Here is a 16,467-nt window from a genome sequence, read left to right as displayed (position 1 = left end):
GAAAGAGGCACATAATGTTGGACTCCTTGTCAGATCCCACACATTATTAATGGCATCGATCATAGGTGTGACAGTGTTTGGATGTGTATGATGGTCAGACTAGGCTGCATGAGGGGTTAGAGGAATGCCTCATGAGAGCTTAATTCCTCAAGAGGTCATGGAGCTTTGACCCAGGTCAAAAACAAAATTCTAAAATTAAAAAAAAACCTGGAACACATTGCGTTTACAAAAGTTAGCATGAGGTATGGAACTCCCATGTTCAGTTAGTCACTATTGCAACAGCACACATTAAATATACTTTTGGATATTTAGTACAGAGTACAAAACTACTTATAGCATTTATATTTTTCACTTTGAACAATTCATCAGGAATTGAAGATAACACTAGTCTGAAGGTCAGGGCCTGTCCTAGGTCAGTGGTTTTAAAACTCTGGGTCACGACCCCGTACTGGGTTGCAGAATGTCAGGCACTGGGGCGAGGCAGCTCTGGTCAACACTGCCGACTGGGCCATTATAAGTCCCGTCAGCAGTGCTGCCCAGCTAAGGCAGGCTAGCCCCTACTTGTTCTGACACCGTGCTATGCCCCGGAAGCGGCCAGCAGCAGGTCCAGCTCCTAGGTGGGGGGGCCAGAGGGCCCAGCACGCTGCCCCCGCCCCGAGCATGGGCTCCACACTCCCATTGGCCGGGAGCTGGCCAATGGGAGCTTGGGATGCGGTGGCTCGGGCAAGAACCTCCTGGAACCACTTGTACGCCTCCGCCTAGGAGCCAGACCTGCTGCTGGCTGCTTCCGGGGCGCAGTGTGGTCCACGGTGCCAGGACAGGCAGGAAGCCTGCCTCTGCACCCCCACTGCACCGCTGACCGGGAGCCACCTGAGGTAAGCCCACACCCCATTTCCCTGCCCCAATCCTGAGCCCCTCCCCACAAAACCCCTCATCCCTAGCTCGAGCTAAGGGGCTGTTTAACTGAGGTGTAGATGTTCTGGCCTGAGCTCTGGAACCCTCCCACCCCACAGCCCAAGCCCAGAGGTCTACACTGCAATTAAACAGTCCTGCAGCCCAAGCCCTGCAAGCCCAAGTCTGCTGGCATGGGCCAGCTGTGGGTTTATAATTGCAGTGTAGACATAACATTTGTTTCCTTGTGGACTGTGAGGGTATGTGCTCTTGGAAAGCTGTGGCATTCTTCCGTTTCAAGCCCTGGTATTTTGAAGATTCTGGACCTTAAAATCTTGCCACTTTGATTATTAAATGCTTTAATCTGAATGTGTATTGCAATACAAAATTAATTGCTATGATAGCCAGAACTAGAAACAAATGCTTTATGCCATATGAAAGTATGTCTCAGTTCTCAGATAGGATAAATCTTTAATCTACTTCTGGCTCTTAGAGTCACTGGATACTTAAGTGAGCACTGCTAACTTCAACAGAAACTTCATTAATTAAGCACTAATTTAGTTACTACAAAAGGTCAGTATACTCCTACATAAGGAACACATTTTACTTTTAATCTTTGTAGCTAGCATCTATTCACAGAGAGATCTCTACCATGAATTGATGGTAATACATGACCTTAAGTTTTCAGATCCAACTCACAGACCACAAATTCAAAATGTAATCTAGCCCTCATTTTTACAACCAGTAAACTTTCCTAGACTAACAATCAGCAAGAAAAGAAATCTCTGGCCATGATTTCTAAAAACTGCTATGGCAGATGTGCCCATGAGTGACATATACTTTCCCTCCATACCTAGACAGATGCTGATAATGGAAACTTAAATACAGGCAACCAATTATTTTAGTTTCTGACTTCAAGCCATTTCTCAAGACAGATGAAATGTAAGAACTTGTCTCCACAAGAAAGCTGTACAGATTTAGTTAAGCCAGTACAAACACATTGTCTGGACACTTACTTCAGTTTAAGTGCAAGTTTTTTCAGTTTAGTTTAAACAGATTCCTAATCTAAGCCATAATAAACTTGATTAGTGGGAATAAGGTAGTTCGCAATCCTGTAACATGCAGCCGTGAGGCTGAAGACCCAAGTGGTCTTCACTACATTGGACTCTAGGATACATTTTTTGCCATAAGACAAGTTAGTGGAGATAAGGAAATCTTACATCATTTAACAGCAAGAAATATTTAGTTATAGGTAAGTGATCTCTCAACCATAAATTTTCTTAAACTGATAACAGGAAAGAAGCAAACAATGAACTCCAGAAGAGGTTTTTAAATATGTCAAATACAGTTTTTTGATCCATCATACCTAATAGCTTCCCCACACAGAAATGACATCAGTTTAGAAAGGAAACTCAAACAAAGTCTATAGGCTTCTTCGATGGGAGAACCCAGAAAAAAAAAAGTTGCTTTTGGAGGAGATGGAATGGACTCATTGGGGAGAACAGGTCACCGGATTCCAACAGAGCATATGCTAAAATGTTTTCTGCTGATTAAAGCAAATGAGTTCCTCCAACCCCAAGCATACACAGACTGACATCTTGTTTCTAGTGCTCAGCATCAAAAGTGTCTCATTTCCCCAGTTAGCAAGCAAGAATCAACATTAAATTCCTGGAGTCAGTACTAAATGACTTGTATGTTAAGGCCTGTTGTGAAATAAATGCATTGCTACCTCTTAGGCTTTCTGTAGGACCACAGGAATCTTGCTATCACATTCATTTGATTGGTAGAATGGAAATATGCCCCGTAGCTTTTGGGTTAAAAAAAGTCTGGTGTAAAATTAAAACTGCAGACATTTAAGTGGAAAGCTGCCAACTGTAAACAGGAATCAACTCACATTTGATGTCAATGATGACAACATGTCAATGCAATGTGGTGTTTAAATTTTCAAATAGGATCAACAGCAAAAAAAATTTAAAGCCATTGACTGGCAATAGCACAATGGCTATCTATGAATAAGTGGATTAGAACAAAGCATCTGAGCAGAAGGAGAAAATGAGCTACTAATATTTTCTATGTTCTTTGCAGCAGTTTTCCAATTTACAGATATTCTGGGACTGCTACAAAAACACTGTATTAGCATAATAATCAACAGCACTGCTTGACACTAGACAAAATAGAAACAATTGGCTTTTGGAAGGTTATAAGCACTATGCAGCTTTTCTAACAACTGGAGACTCCAAACTGACAGACAGTTTATGATTTAACTAGGCTTGCACAATTTTCCAGAAATTGGTTAACTAATTTTCAAGGAAACTTCTTAAACATTAGTTGTGATATTAGCCTGCGGCACTGCGATGAAGAGCTATTTATACCAAAAAGTTTAAAAGTTCTATTATGAAAATGTTCCATTATGTCTATTTCATTTTATGTAAAAATCAATCACCACCAAATGTGAGGTTTTAATGATCATTGGAAGCTGCTGCCATCATCTCTAGTCAAATTCACTATAAGTTAGAAAGTGTCCTGGCAAACAATAGCCAGGAGGTGATCAAAAATGGGATTCTTACTGAGGAAGAACAATTACTACTTCAAGGCTCCCCAAGGCACAACTCAGAGTGGATGGGAATTCACATTAAAAGAATCCAGGATTAAAACCAGATTCCCTTTGTAAAAGACTAAATATCGTTACGCTCATAAAGCCTACATTAAAATAGAGAGGACAATCCTTTAAGCAAATCTAACAAACAGGAGATGCCTAAATTCACAGAAGTAAGTAGACTTCTAAAAGTTCACACATCAGTTGGGAATGTGACAATGATACATAGATAATTTGCAACAACATCGGCTCTCTGATCATTAGTTTCAAATATTCAAATGATTGTGTCAAATGCCCTAAAATTACTTTGTGTATATTAAAATTTTATGAGGTCATGATGCTAACCATCTGACTAGCCATGAGCAAGTAATGCTCCGCTTATTCACATCTCCTTCAAATTCACTTATTTTCTTCCCACATCACAACATTATGACACTATTTTGAAACTAAAGGGGTGAAGGGAAGGAATTTAATCTTAGCAATGTTTACAGAGTTCTTATTTCCTCTGCCATAGAGCTGTCCACATGCCATAGGGAAGAAAGGGCATGGAAAGTCAATTACAAACATTCCCCAAAATAAGAATTGATTCAAGCAATCTTTTAAAAAGGAACTATCATCAGATATTCTATTTCATGGTCAAGATAATCCATTTTACAATCAAGAACATAAACTTTTAAAGGAGAAAGTTTGTCATATGCTTCTGCCACATTTGAAAAGTCACTATTATTGCTCTGGGTTAACAATTCTGGTAACCGAAGAAAAAAGGACAAGTGATAGTTTGGACATAATCTCATACATTAAAACTCTTCACCCAAAGTAACCAAGAACAGGGGAACAGTTTCCTATAAACCAGTCTCCTAAAAGGAGTGAAATTAGCTAATTTATAATCCAGTCAAAATTAAGTTTCTAAAGCCAAAAGTCTCAAAGAATCAAGGGCCTCAAATTTTGGCTGTCACAATATAATAAAAATACCTAGCTCTTATATAGTGCTTTTCATCAGTAGATCTCGACAAAATCTTAAACATCTGGAGCTGTCTGTGGTCAGATAGCCACAATTTAAACATGGTACAAATGCTACCCAGATTGATAATCCTGAAGCATGAAAAAGACTTACTGTGCTGAGTGGGCCGCTGAGTGGGCCTCTGTGTGTGGCACACCCACCACCTACACACACACACACACTCCCACCCCCCACTCCCCCCGTAAGATTATGGTTCCTACCAGACAGGAAGCACCCAGTCCCAAAAAGAAACAGAGGAAGCTGAAGTGTGTGCATTTCCTGCCTTGGAGAGGGAGGGCAAGTGTTTGCACCAGCACCTGGAGGGGAACTGCCTCTGTACTCTTTTCCAGTAAACTGAGCTTATGCCAGTCTTATCGTTCCAGAAACCCTGCATGGATGTGCTAACCCACCAATAAGGAGACCACCAGGTTCTGTTAGAGGCATAACACAGTAGATATTTTTATTTTGATCAAATTATTATTAAACTTATTATTCAGGGAAATACAAGACCCTAATTTAAAGATAAGAATGTGTTGTATTAATTCAAAGACAAACGCAAAAAAGGAGGGGGATAGAGGAATTTGCCAGACTTGAAAACCTTTCCCATAACATGGTCTTCCCCCTGCCTAGTTTAGTGCAACTTCCTTTTCTCTTTCCTAGACATTTCTACAGCCACAGTTCAGCACTGCGGTGTTTAACTGCTACAGAAAACGTGGGAGTGTAGAATCCCAGAACAGAAAGTCAACTGGGCTAATTTTGCATGTGCAGGTTTTATTTTTATTTATTTAAAAAAATATCAGTTCATGGGAAAGTAGGGTCACCAACCCTCCAGGATTTCCCTGGAGTCTCCAGGAATTACAGATTAATCTTTAATTAGAGATCATGTCATGTGATGAAACCTCCAGGAACATTTCCAACCAAAATTGGCAACCCTACGGGGAAGGCTGCAACATCGTTGAAAAGGTAGGTTTTACCTGATCTACAGAACATCCAACTCACTCTATCCTGTTCATCCAAAATGCTGCTGCCAAATTAATCTCCCTCACTTCGTGTTCAGACCGCGTCACTCCCTCTATAAATGCCTTCACTATATTTGCATTCCCTTATGCAAATTCAAACTTTGTCCTTGTTTTAACATCTGTAAAATATGTCCCTCCCTATCTCTCACTGTTTACCTACTATACGCCTGCAGGGACTGAAATAATAAGAGGAAGTGAGCCAGGGACACATGCTGCAACTATATGCCAGTTGTGACCAAGGACACTCAAAATACAACAGACGTGCAGCCAAGCATGAATCTAGTATCACAGTAAAATGTGAAGTATCAGGGGGTAGCTGTGTTAGTCTGTATCCACAAAAACAACAAGGAGTCCGGTGGCACCTTAAAGACTAACAGATTTATTTGAGCATAAGCTTTTGTGGGTAAAAACCTCACTTCTTCAGATGCAAAATGTGAAGTATTTTTTTAATGTGCTTCTGAAGAAGTCAATCACCTACCATACAAAATAAGCAGTCCAAGTGACTGAAAAAGCACAGGGATTCTACGGGTAGACTTTACTTGTCTAGGCTAATCTGATTTCACACCACTCCCTTAGATTTCTCCCTCCCCTCCCTTCCCATGCATGGGGGACTAGTCCTCACCTCAACACCCTGCCATACATGATAGAGAACCCAGTCTCTCTGTCTGGGTATTTAAATGAGTCACCACCAGAGATCTGAGGTTGGAATATCCATCTCCCCACAACCTCCACTGAAATGCAACAAATTAGTATAATAAATTGCTACTTCCAAAACTGAACCTTCCTCTGTTTCAACACTGGTTGCTGGTGCGCCAATCCAAAGCATTATGTTGGTTGGTTATATAGCTCCTTCAGAGGCTACCCTATCACTGAGCATACCTGTAGAGCAGCAGGGAGAGCTACTGCCACCGTAATGCTGTCTCTTTTCAATTCTCTCTCTGCTGGGTTTTGTTTCCTATGTAGCTCATAATCACAGAGCCTTCCTCACATAAATAAAAACATAGATGGACATTCCTTCTTTACCAAGCTTCAATCTTTGGACTGAGAACAATCTTTTGAACTTAGTAAAAATAAGACTCTCTCCAAAAATTTTTAATGAAACATGGGTTCTTTGATCAAATTAAATATTTTTCTAGGACAATTTTTCCACTGAAAGTATCTGCTTTAATTGAAAATGGATTTTCCCCCCTCCCATCAGTAAACCAACAATTTTTGGTTGCTAACAAAAGAGTTTCCGTTGGGGGGAGGGGAACAAAACAAAACAAAAAGCTTTCCAATCAGCTGTAATAAACTTCCATTCAGAATGGTAATTTACACAAATAAAATTTCTATTTAATATTTCTGCATCAAAAATGTATGTAAAAATAAAGGAGGTATTGATAATGAACAGTAGCAAAGAAGACTAATGACTAAATCTGAAGGCCCTTGAAATTATCCATTCAGAATCAGCAAGCCAGATAGAAGAACATATCATTTCCTAAACAAAGGGATTCTGGTTAAAAAAAAAAAAAAAAAAAAAAAAAAACCAGCAACTCATCTTTTGCCATAGCTGAAGCCAATTTATAAGCGAATCAGATGCTTTGAGAGCTTTGGATTAATACCTTGAATATGTTATGCTTCAGAAAGCTTCAACAATATAAATAAAAATATTCATCTAATAAATTTAGTGTGTCCATTTTAGATGCCACTGAGCTTAAAGATTCACAGATTTATTCTTTTGGTTAATGGAATGAAAAGGTATTTTCCTCAAAACAGTATACTGGCTTTATTTTCAATTAAGATATCACAGAATCTCTCCAGAGAATAAGCTAGGGCCCTTCCAGTTGGCTGCTATAAAAATACATCATTGAAACACACAGCACACTCACCATCAAACAGGCTGACCCTCACAATGATTTTATCCTTTAGAGAACACCAAGTTCTTCAGACCCCACACTCAAAACAGTGCGGGACGGTTAAACAGTAATTTTCCAGGACACTGAAGAGATTTATTGCCAAGTATCAACCAAAATTAGCATCCACTTTATTAATGTGTCATGGGTTGCACCAAAGTTAAATCTCAGATTTTCCTATTCATTAAAAGCTCCTAGCACTAGATACACTCGCTAGTGCTTATAGAATTCAAAGGGTAAAAGGAAAAAACAGTGCTTAAAATAAGAGTATACACTATAGTTCAATAAAGCTAGGTATTTTTAAAATGACAATGTGCAAGGATCCCAAAACAGAAACAGCTTCCTGAAACAGTTTCTCCAACATATAGGATATTGGAAGTACAGTTGCTTAAACTAACAGAAGTATTTGTAGCATATTGATCTGTGAATATTGGTAGTTTTTACATAACAGTAAGTAACTTAACTAACTTTTCCAGTTTTTATGTTTTAAAAAAAGTTTCTCCTACACGTTATATCTCATAACCACTTTTGCCTTTTACTCCTGTTCTCCCGTAGATTACTTTACTGCTATAAGGAAGTCTAGAGGAAGGGAGCGGTGGTTACAAGGAACAGCTGGAATGTGTCTGGTTTCTATAACACAATAGAATCCAAGTGTTTTCCACAACTCTGCAAGGTTGTATTAAATATAATACACCCAAGTGCTCATTAAAAACTTCAAAACTTTGGATGAAAAAAGAAGTATGTTTGATAGAGAAAAAGGAGTTAAATGAAGGAAGTTATTTCAGTGTCGAAAAAACTAACAAGAGCACTCTGAGTATGGAAGATATTATCTGATGTCTGTTCACTCCTGAACTGTGGAAGGAAAATATAAGTGGCCCCAAAAAGCTGATGAAAGGTTCAGGTCACAGTTCAAGAACACAGAAGCAGAGGAATAATAATAGTTCCATGATTGACTGTAGCTAGGAGCTTGGCTAACTGTAACTCAGAACAAAAGAAAGCAACAAGTAAATCTAAACACATCAGTCTAGTCCAAAAGATCAACTAAAGAAAGAATGTTACATATCCCAAATATTAGAAAGTCTAGATGTACAGCTAGTGATATTCAGCAGCTTTAGGAAATCTTCCTAAAAATGCTGAATGTTAGCATCTGGTGGTAAGATTTCAAAGCAATACCAAAAAATACAAAGGCAGCTATTACCATGAATAAAAGAAACAATTACATGTCTGCAAACCTACTGAGAAGCACTGTAAATTCAACTAAATTCTATATGCACACATTACAGAACTGTGAAGACAAGTAACAAACATTATACAAAATACTGACTAAAGTGTAAAAAAGAAATCTTACCAATTCACTAAAATATCTTTATATTCTCAAACAACAAAATTACCATCCCAATAGTTCTCCTTGACACACCTCCAAACACACACAGCACTGTGACACTGCATTACTGAGAAAAGAGAACTTCAGCTAAATGTAAGAAGAGCTCAGCCATCATCTTCCAAAATATTCTTACCATCTCTGCTGTATGAAATTCTTGACAGTCTTTCATAGTTTTGAATAGATCAGAGTAAGGTTACTTTTAAAATTGTATTTCATTTTCATCACTATTTACTTTAAATATTTACTTTAAGAATATCTTGCAGCGGCAGTCCATGTTCATGCCTTAATTGGATAAGTTTAGATTTATTCCATGCAAGTACCCATGGCCAAGAGTCTACACACATACAAAAATGAAATATTGATGCTTTTACTTAATAGAGGCTTAAATCCATCCCTTATGTAGACATTAAGAACCCAGCCAAGACTTGACAGCACAGCTATAAAAAGGTCTCCAGAAACTAGCCCACCCAGGTTTTATGGTTTGATCATAGAATTACTCAATAATAGATACAGTACAGGCAGCACAACATACAGATTTTACTTTTCAACTATACAGTTCCATTCTGAAAACATTCAGGAGATTGATGGGCTTTTAGCATGCAACCTGGGCACACTTTATTTGGAGCCAGGCAAAACCTTTTCACCATGGTTAGCACAATTGAGGTAACGAATAGTCTGCTCAGATCACATTTCTCTAGGCAATGAAATGAGACAGGAATGCCTACCATCTCTACACTCATTTGTCCCATCTGTTGAACCAGACTGTATATATTAGATCCATGCTTGAAAAGAATGGGTGAGAGAGGATCCTTAAGCAAATGCAGGAAATACATCCCAGCTAGTCATCTTTGCTGCATTGGCAGAAGCCATGAAAATATACAGTAGACATGCTGGCTTTATACCAAGTTCCACAAACAAAGTCATTTGGTGACCACATGTTAAACGACCATTCCATTGGACTCAATCCTTAGACAGCATGCCCAAATTTAAAGGTTATTTTACATAACTCTGGTCACCTTTTAAAGAGTAAGTTCTATCTTCAAGATGGAACATTCTGCCACTAACACTGAAATGAAATATGTAGAATTTTGTTCTAAGATACCTGTAGTATAAAAAGTATTCTAAAATAAAATTTTAGATCACTAATTTACATCAACGCTACATTGCAATACTCCTGCACAAGAAGTGTAGCACAAAACGGATCTTCCTTATAACTAACATTCTTGGTGACCATGCATCTAAAAAACCCAGTTAATGGTTCTCAGAACATGAGACTATTTTTAGAACTCTAGATCCACTGATTAATGGGGGAAAAAAATCCACAGACATAGGTCACAAGAGGTCCCCTGACATTTTGCAATGCTGAATGTTGCTTGGCCTAACATCTATGTTCACATAAGTGGATCAGTTAAAGTTGTGTCAGATCTACAGGTCACAAGCCACTGAAGTGAAACTTTTTAAAAACAACCAATCTCCCCCCACCCCCACTAAAGAATCTGCATGGATTACTTCCAAGTAGAGATTTACTACTATAAAAAGAAAAGGAGTACTTGTGGCACCTTAGAGACTAACCAATTTATTTGAGCATGAGCTTTCGTGAGCTACAGCTCATGAAGTGAGCTGTAGCTCACGAAAGCTCATGCTCAAATAAATTGGTTAGTCTCTAAGGTGCCACAAGTACTCCTTTTCTTTTTGCGAATACAGACTAACACGGCTATTACTCTGAAACCTAACATTTATTTGAGCATAAGCTTTCGTGGGCTACAGCCCACTTCATCAGAACCTCTCCAGTGCATCAAAGATCTACAACCTATCCTGAAAAATGATCCCTCACTCTCACAGATCTTGGGAGACAGACCAGCCCTCGCTTACAGACAGCCCCCCAACCTGAAGCAAATACTCACTAGCAACTACACAAGGAACCACACGAGGAACCTATCCTTGCAACAAAGCCCGATGCCAACTCTGTCCACATATTTATTCAAATGACACCATCATAGGACCTAATCACATTAGCCATGCCATCAGAAGCTCGTTCACCTGCACATCTACCAATGTGATATATGCCATTATGTGCCAGCAATGCCTCTCTGCCATGTACATTGGCCAAACCAGACAATCTCTACGCAAAAGAATAAATGGACACAAATCTGATATCAGGAATCATAACATTCAAAAACCAGTAGGAGAACACTTCATCCTCTCTGGCCACTCAGTAAAAGATTTAAGGGTGGCAATTTTGCAACAGAAAAGCTTCAAAAAACAGACTCCAACGAGAAACTGCTGAGCTTGAGTTAATATGCAAACTAGATACCATTAACTTGGGTTTGAATAGAGATTGGGAGTGGCTAGGTCATTACACATATTGAAACTATTTCCCCATGTTAAGTATCCTCACACCTTCTTGTCAACTGTCTAAATGGGCCATCCTGATTATCACTACAAAAGTTTTTTCTCCTGTTGATAATAGCTCATCTTAATTAATTAGCCTTACAGTTGCTATGGCTACTTCCACCTTTTCATGTTCTCTGTATGTGTGTGTGTATATCTATCTTCTTACTATATGTGTTCCATTCTATGCATCCGATGAAGTGGGCTGTAGCCCACAAAAGCTTATGCTCAAATAAATGGGTTAGTCTCTAAGGTGCCACAAGTACTCCTGTTCTTATTGTGGATACAGACTAACGAGGCTGCTACTCTGAAACCTGTCAAATAAAACAGTAGGTTTATAAGACAGTTGATATCTCCACTGCTTTACCTGCATGTATTCTAATGGAGTCATTAGCAATCCGAAACCACCGTTCCTTCTGAAATCTTTGAGGGGCAGACCAAAGGCTCACTTCCTATCCTTACCCCTGACATTACCATCTATGGTGGTAAGTAGATATCTTTTTCCACCCAGATTCATTAGAAAGAGTCTTTAGGTTGTGGACAGGGGTAGTCTATTCACACATCTTGAAGCAGTGTGGAAGGAAAGAGTTCTAAGCTTGCAGTTATCAAACTCAGTCCAATCCTTTGATTCCTCTTAGACTATCCTTACAGTAGCAGGCATCTCAGGAACCATACTGAGTTCAACAGGAGAAGTAGAGCTATTCAGATTATTTCCTAGTTAGAAGAGAGGAAGGATGGTCTTGTGGTTAAAACTCAGGATGTTAAGAGAGTAGAGTTCTACTCTATTCCTGGCTTTGCCATAGGCTTGCTGTGTGACCTTGTCCTTAGGAAGGGATACCTCTACCCCATCAGAATAATATTTTGAAGATGGCATTTCTCACATCAGGAATTTATGCTAACTGTGATTGGCTCTCACCTACCCAACCAAGCTGCGAAATGAAAACGAAGCTTTGTATAGTCTTGACTGGCAATGGCTGTTATTGTATAGATTTGGGGGACTCCAGAGGTCTCAGATGTAATGGTCTATAAACCTAATGCTCTACTGTGCTCTGATTTAGAAAATAGTCTGCATAAGGATGCCTGGAAGTGGTTTTCATTTTGTGCTCATACAAACTATTCTCTGCCACAGAGAAAATTAGGAAGCTCCAAAAACATCTACCTCTCTGAAAATGGTCAGTCAATCTCCTGCTGGAATATTGAATTCTGTGTTCATCAAAAAATTCTTTAGAACATGGAACTCTGTCCAGATTTCATTGAAAATTGCACTTGGTGAAATATATATGTCCTTTACTGACAAGGCCTGCATTCTAAATGAATGTACTGTTACACAGTGTTCAAAAGTGACCTCTTCCCCTTACTAGCATTAGCACTACTGATTACCTTAAACTCCTTTCCTTTCTTCTTCTCATCATGTAAAAAGATTATGCCAAAAGTAGAAGTACTGAAATCTCAGCTAATGGAGGACTCACCGCAAAGGGCAATAAACTGCAGTTTACAAAAAAGTTTTCTTTTTTTAAGAGATACACAAAGTAGCTAGCGTTTGTATCCTTTCATCTTCCTTCAGTGTTAGAAGGTTTTGCTTTGCAAAGTGAAAAAATGCCTCAAGTAAGCAAGCATTTCTAACAAAGAAACTAGGTTTTAACAATTTTCTTGCAGTTTATCTAAAAATGTAGGCAAGATTTTCAAAAATAGAAGCCTCACTAGAGGCTCCTGGATACATATTTGCGAACCTGCCTGATTTTCAGAAATGCAGAGCACCCAACAGCATCTGCCGAGGTTGATCTATTTTTAAATGTTACTTTCTAATAGATTTATGTTGCTGTATTTCACTAGGATTCACAGAGTAACAAACACAACAAGTTTCAGATCTAAGGTCTTGTCTACACAGTGTAGCAATACACACTAGATGTGTGTGAATTCTAACATGCACCAACATGTTGCATGCTAACTGACCAGCGTAACTGGCCTGCTGGTGCACACTAAAGTTCCCTGGTGTGTGTTAACATAATACTGTAATATTGTTGAAGGTTTATCTTATCAGGAAACTTTAACAGGGCCAATATCTAAGAGAAAAGTTAATTGATATAGCCAAAGTTACTCGTACCAACTGACTTCTGTGTATTTTTTGTAACTGGATTTAATTAAAAACAACACATAGCAAGAGAGACTATAATTGGTTTAAAGCAAAGCTTGAATTTCAAAGTAAACACATTTAAATTTACATTTGCCCCGAACATAAAAGGATTTTTTATTTTTTAAACAGGTTATAATAAAGGTGTTGAAAACATTTTATATTTTAAAATCTGAATGTTATCCAGGCAGGTCAGATTACTAAATGCTAAAGAATAATAAAGAATTCATAATTCAGAAACAAAGCATATTTATATTACATCACACAAGCTAAACAGAAGTTTAAAGCTCTGTTTTTACACTGTGCAAGAAGTACCAAATACTTTACACTTGCTACTCCTCTCTGTTTGCTACTACCAGTAGAAGAGAGAACTTTTTTTGATTGGTATGACCGGCCAAAGTTAAATGGAAATTTTTTTTAAAAAAGTTAGGTTTTCAAATATGTTTTTGTTCAAGCGAGTTAATGTCATTAAGTATAAACTGCACTGACCTTAAAATAACTATTCTTAAAGCGGGAGTGCAAAAGTGCCATTTACTTGCCATGTCCTGAATTGATAATCCTCTAAAATCCCTGCACAGTTTTTAGGCACAAGGATGTCATCAATTTGCAAACAGGAAAGAGAGAACCCTGAATCCAGGATTTGACAAGTAAGCAAAGGAAAAAATTAAAAAAATAGTTTTAAAAACCAAGTATTTTGAAGCATGTGTACAGTCAAAAAATTTAAGTTGCTATATACACTTTAAAAAAAAAAAAGAGTTCTTTATAAACGTAAAAATGATTGAAGTTGGAGCCAGAGTATTAGTCTCTCTAAAATTTACAGAAATTCACTAAAGTTAGTGTACTCATCTTAAACAGTAACTTGACTTGAACACATACCATGCAATTGTATGTCAGGGACAAACTATACCAATCACATTACTTGCTGTAATTCACACTAACAATATGCACACTCTAGGTCACCCGCTGAACAACCATCCCTTTACATGCTATTCTGTACAGTGACCACAGGCACAGGCTACAAAAGTTCTGGTATCCGTCTACACATAAACAAGTTATATTAACCAAGAATCAGAGTTTACAACTCACACAGATACAGGTTACCCATAATTTCCGGAAGACTATGGGGGTGATTAGATCAAGCTGTCCCAGGAAAAGAACTAAAAAAAATCATCACAAAATTGTAAATGGTAATTACAGGAGTAAAGCCCTGGTATCCTTTAACGGAAGGGTTTATTTTTGTTTTTAAGTTATGAGGCAAGGAAGCTTTTAATAACACATTCTACACATAATGAACTGCAGCTATTCATGAAGTTAGAAAGTTTGTAAACAAGTCTCTTGTAGGCCAAGCTTCCCTCAACTACCCGCTAAAACAAATTAAAAAAAAATAAACTTCGGTTTACAGCGTAGCTTCTCTTCAATTACTTGCTCTGAACTCGCAGCCCCCACAAACCAAGTGGGGCAGACAACCTCCGTGCTGCCCACAGATGCAGCCTTCTCCCCCTCGCCCAGGCTTTGAGCTCATCAGATTCCCTGCTAAAAGAATGTGGACCCTATCGTTTCCTTTGAAACGCCCCAGACAGCATCAGTGGAAAACAAACATAAACCGTGTGGAAAGGCTGGGAGCAGGATAACTTCACCTTGAAGAGCAGGGGGCATTTCTTTCTCCAGCAGTCAGAGATGGACAAACACTAAGGTTTACAAGCACCTAAGCTCCATCAGCGCTGGACGCCCCCTTATCAGCGAAGGGGAGTCTCCAGGTCTATGGGGAAATGTTTAGCAGCTGGTGGACAAGACCCAAGCTATAAAGCAAAGCAGTCAGTCAAGACAATTTAAAAAAAATCCTCTCACCTCCACCCATCTCTGAGCTTCAGCAAAAGCTACATCGCAGCTGCCCTCAGCATCCTCTCTCCCCTCCATGGCTGGGAAGCAAGAGAAAAGGGGTGGGGAAGCGAGAGATCAGTGGACAACCCCCAGCAACGCCGCCGCTCCGGTGGGACTGGAGCAGGAGACAGTCGCCGGCGCTCCGCGAGGGCTTTTGAACGCTCCGGGCAGCTCCTCCCCGGGAGTTTGGGAAGGCTCCGAAAACCACAAGAATCTGAAGAAGCCGCTGCCTCGAGACCAAATCAGAGTCACCCCAGTAAGGGGCGGAGGATGGGAGGGGGGCGGAGGGGAGGGCGGGAAGTTTTGGTTGAACCGCATTTTTCCCCTTCCCCCGCCCCCCCCCCAAAGCAGCAGCACCCCCAGAATGTCAGCCAGCCTCTAGCAGCTGCTTCCAGCCCCGGGGCCGCGAGCCGCCGCCTCCTCCTGCTCCTCCTCAGGGGAAGGAACTCGCTACGCCCGGGTTAGGGGTTCAGCTTTACGTCCCCCGGGACAAGTATCCGGAAAGGCCGGGGCTGGGACATGCCCGCCCGTGCCCCCTGTTGCAGCCTGGCTGGATGGGGGAGGGGGGTGGCTAAGGGGCTCCCCCCACAGCCGGAGCAGCGCCCCCAGCCCGCGCAGCGGCTCCGACACGCACCGGGGATAGCTCCGGACAGCTGCACCTCCCGGCGCCGCTCGCCACCCACAAATGCCGAGCGGGGACTGAACCGCGCCCCGCCCTCGCCTCCCCAGCCGCGCAGCTCTTACCTGCCGCTACTCGCCCGGGCCGACTCTCCCCAGCTGCAGCGCAGTCTGGCGGCTCCGCTCTTCACGCCCTGGCTCCAAGCGTCCCTCCCTCGCCCTCCCGGGGCGCAGCGGCCCGGCCCCACCTGGCGGCAGGTAAAAGAAGCGCCGCCGAAGGACGCGCCGGCCTCGCCTTGGCACCTTGGTTGTGCCGCGCGCCTGCAGGTGCCCTGCAGCGCCCCCTCTCCGCGCCGCGGGGGAGGGAACGGGCTCGCTGAGCGAAGCGAGGACAGCTCCCGAACTGGCCCGGCAAGTAGCCCTCCCCCCTCTTCAGCCGAGTGCCCAGGTGGAGAGACCCTGAGGGCGCCGCAGTTTACTACAGGCGCAGGGCTCCTCTTTCTCCTAAAGTCCTTAAAAGGAACAGCAGCTTCCCTTGTGCTGCCTGGAGAGCCACAGCACCCCGGGCGTCTTTCCTAAGAGCAGGGGTGTGCCAGTGCCTCCTTAGCCAAAAAAAAAAAAAAAAGCCCACCCTCAGCCCAGGCATGTCGGGCAGGGCTCCAAA

General features: G+C 40.9%; 1 protein-coding gene across 24 annotated transcripts in view; it reads right to left on the bottom strand.

Annotated features, from left to right (window-relative positions):
* Positions 1 to 16,250, bottom strand: part of LMO7 (LIM domain 7) — a 183,312-nt gene extending 167,062 nt beyond the window's left edge. For 4 of the 24 annotated variants that reach the window (XM_043534097.1, XM_043534137.1, XM_043534135.1 and 1 more), the window contains exons 1-2: positions 15,930 to 16,176; positions 15,153 to 15,223 (exon numbers count right to left, since the gene is read on the bottom strand). In XM_043534097.1, coding sequence (XP_043390032.1) covers positions 15,153 to 15,221 — 69 coding nt within the window. In that variant the 5' untranslated portion in view covers positions 15,222 to 15,223; positions 15,930 to 16,176. The other 20 variants (XM_037895300.2, XM_043534061.1, XM_043534067.1 and 17 more) reach the window with 13 other exon arrangements.
* Positions 16,251 to 16,467: the final 217 nt, after the last annotated feature.

The sequence above is a fragment of the Chelonia mydas genome, chromosome 1 (assembly GCF_015237465.2).
Source record: "Chelonia mydas isolate rCheMyd1 chromosome 1, rCheMyd1.pri.v2, whole genome shotgun sequence".
In the NCBI taxonomy this organism is placed as follows: domain Eukaryota; kingdom Metazoa; phylum Chordata; order Testudines; family Cheloniidae; genus Chelonia; species Chelonia mydas.
The sequence above is the reverse complement of the archived record's forward strand: the minus strand, read 5'-3'. Positions and strand labels throughout refer to the sequence as shown.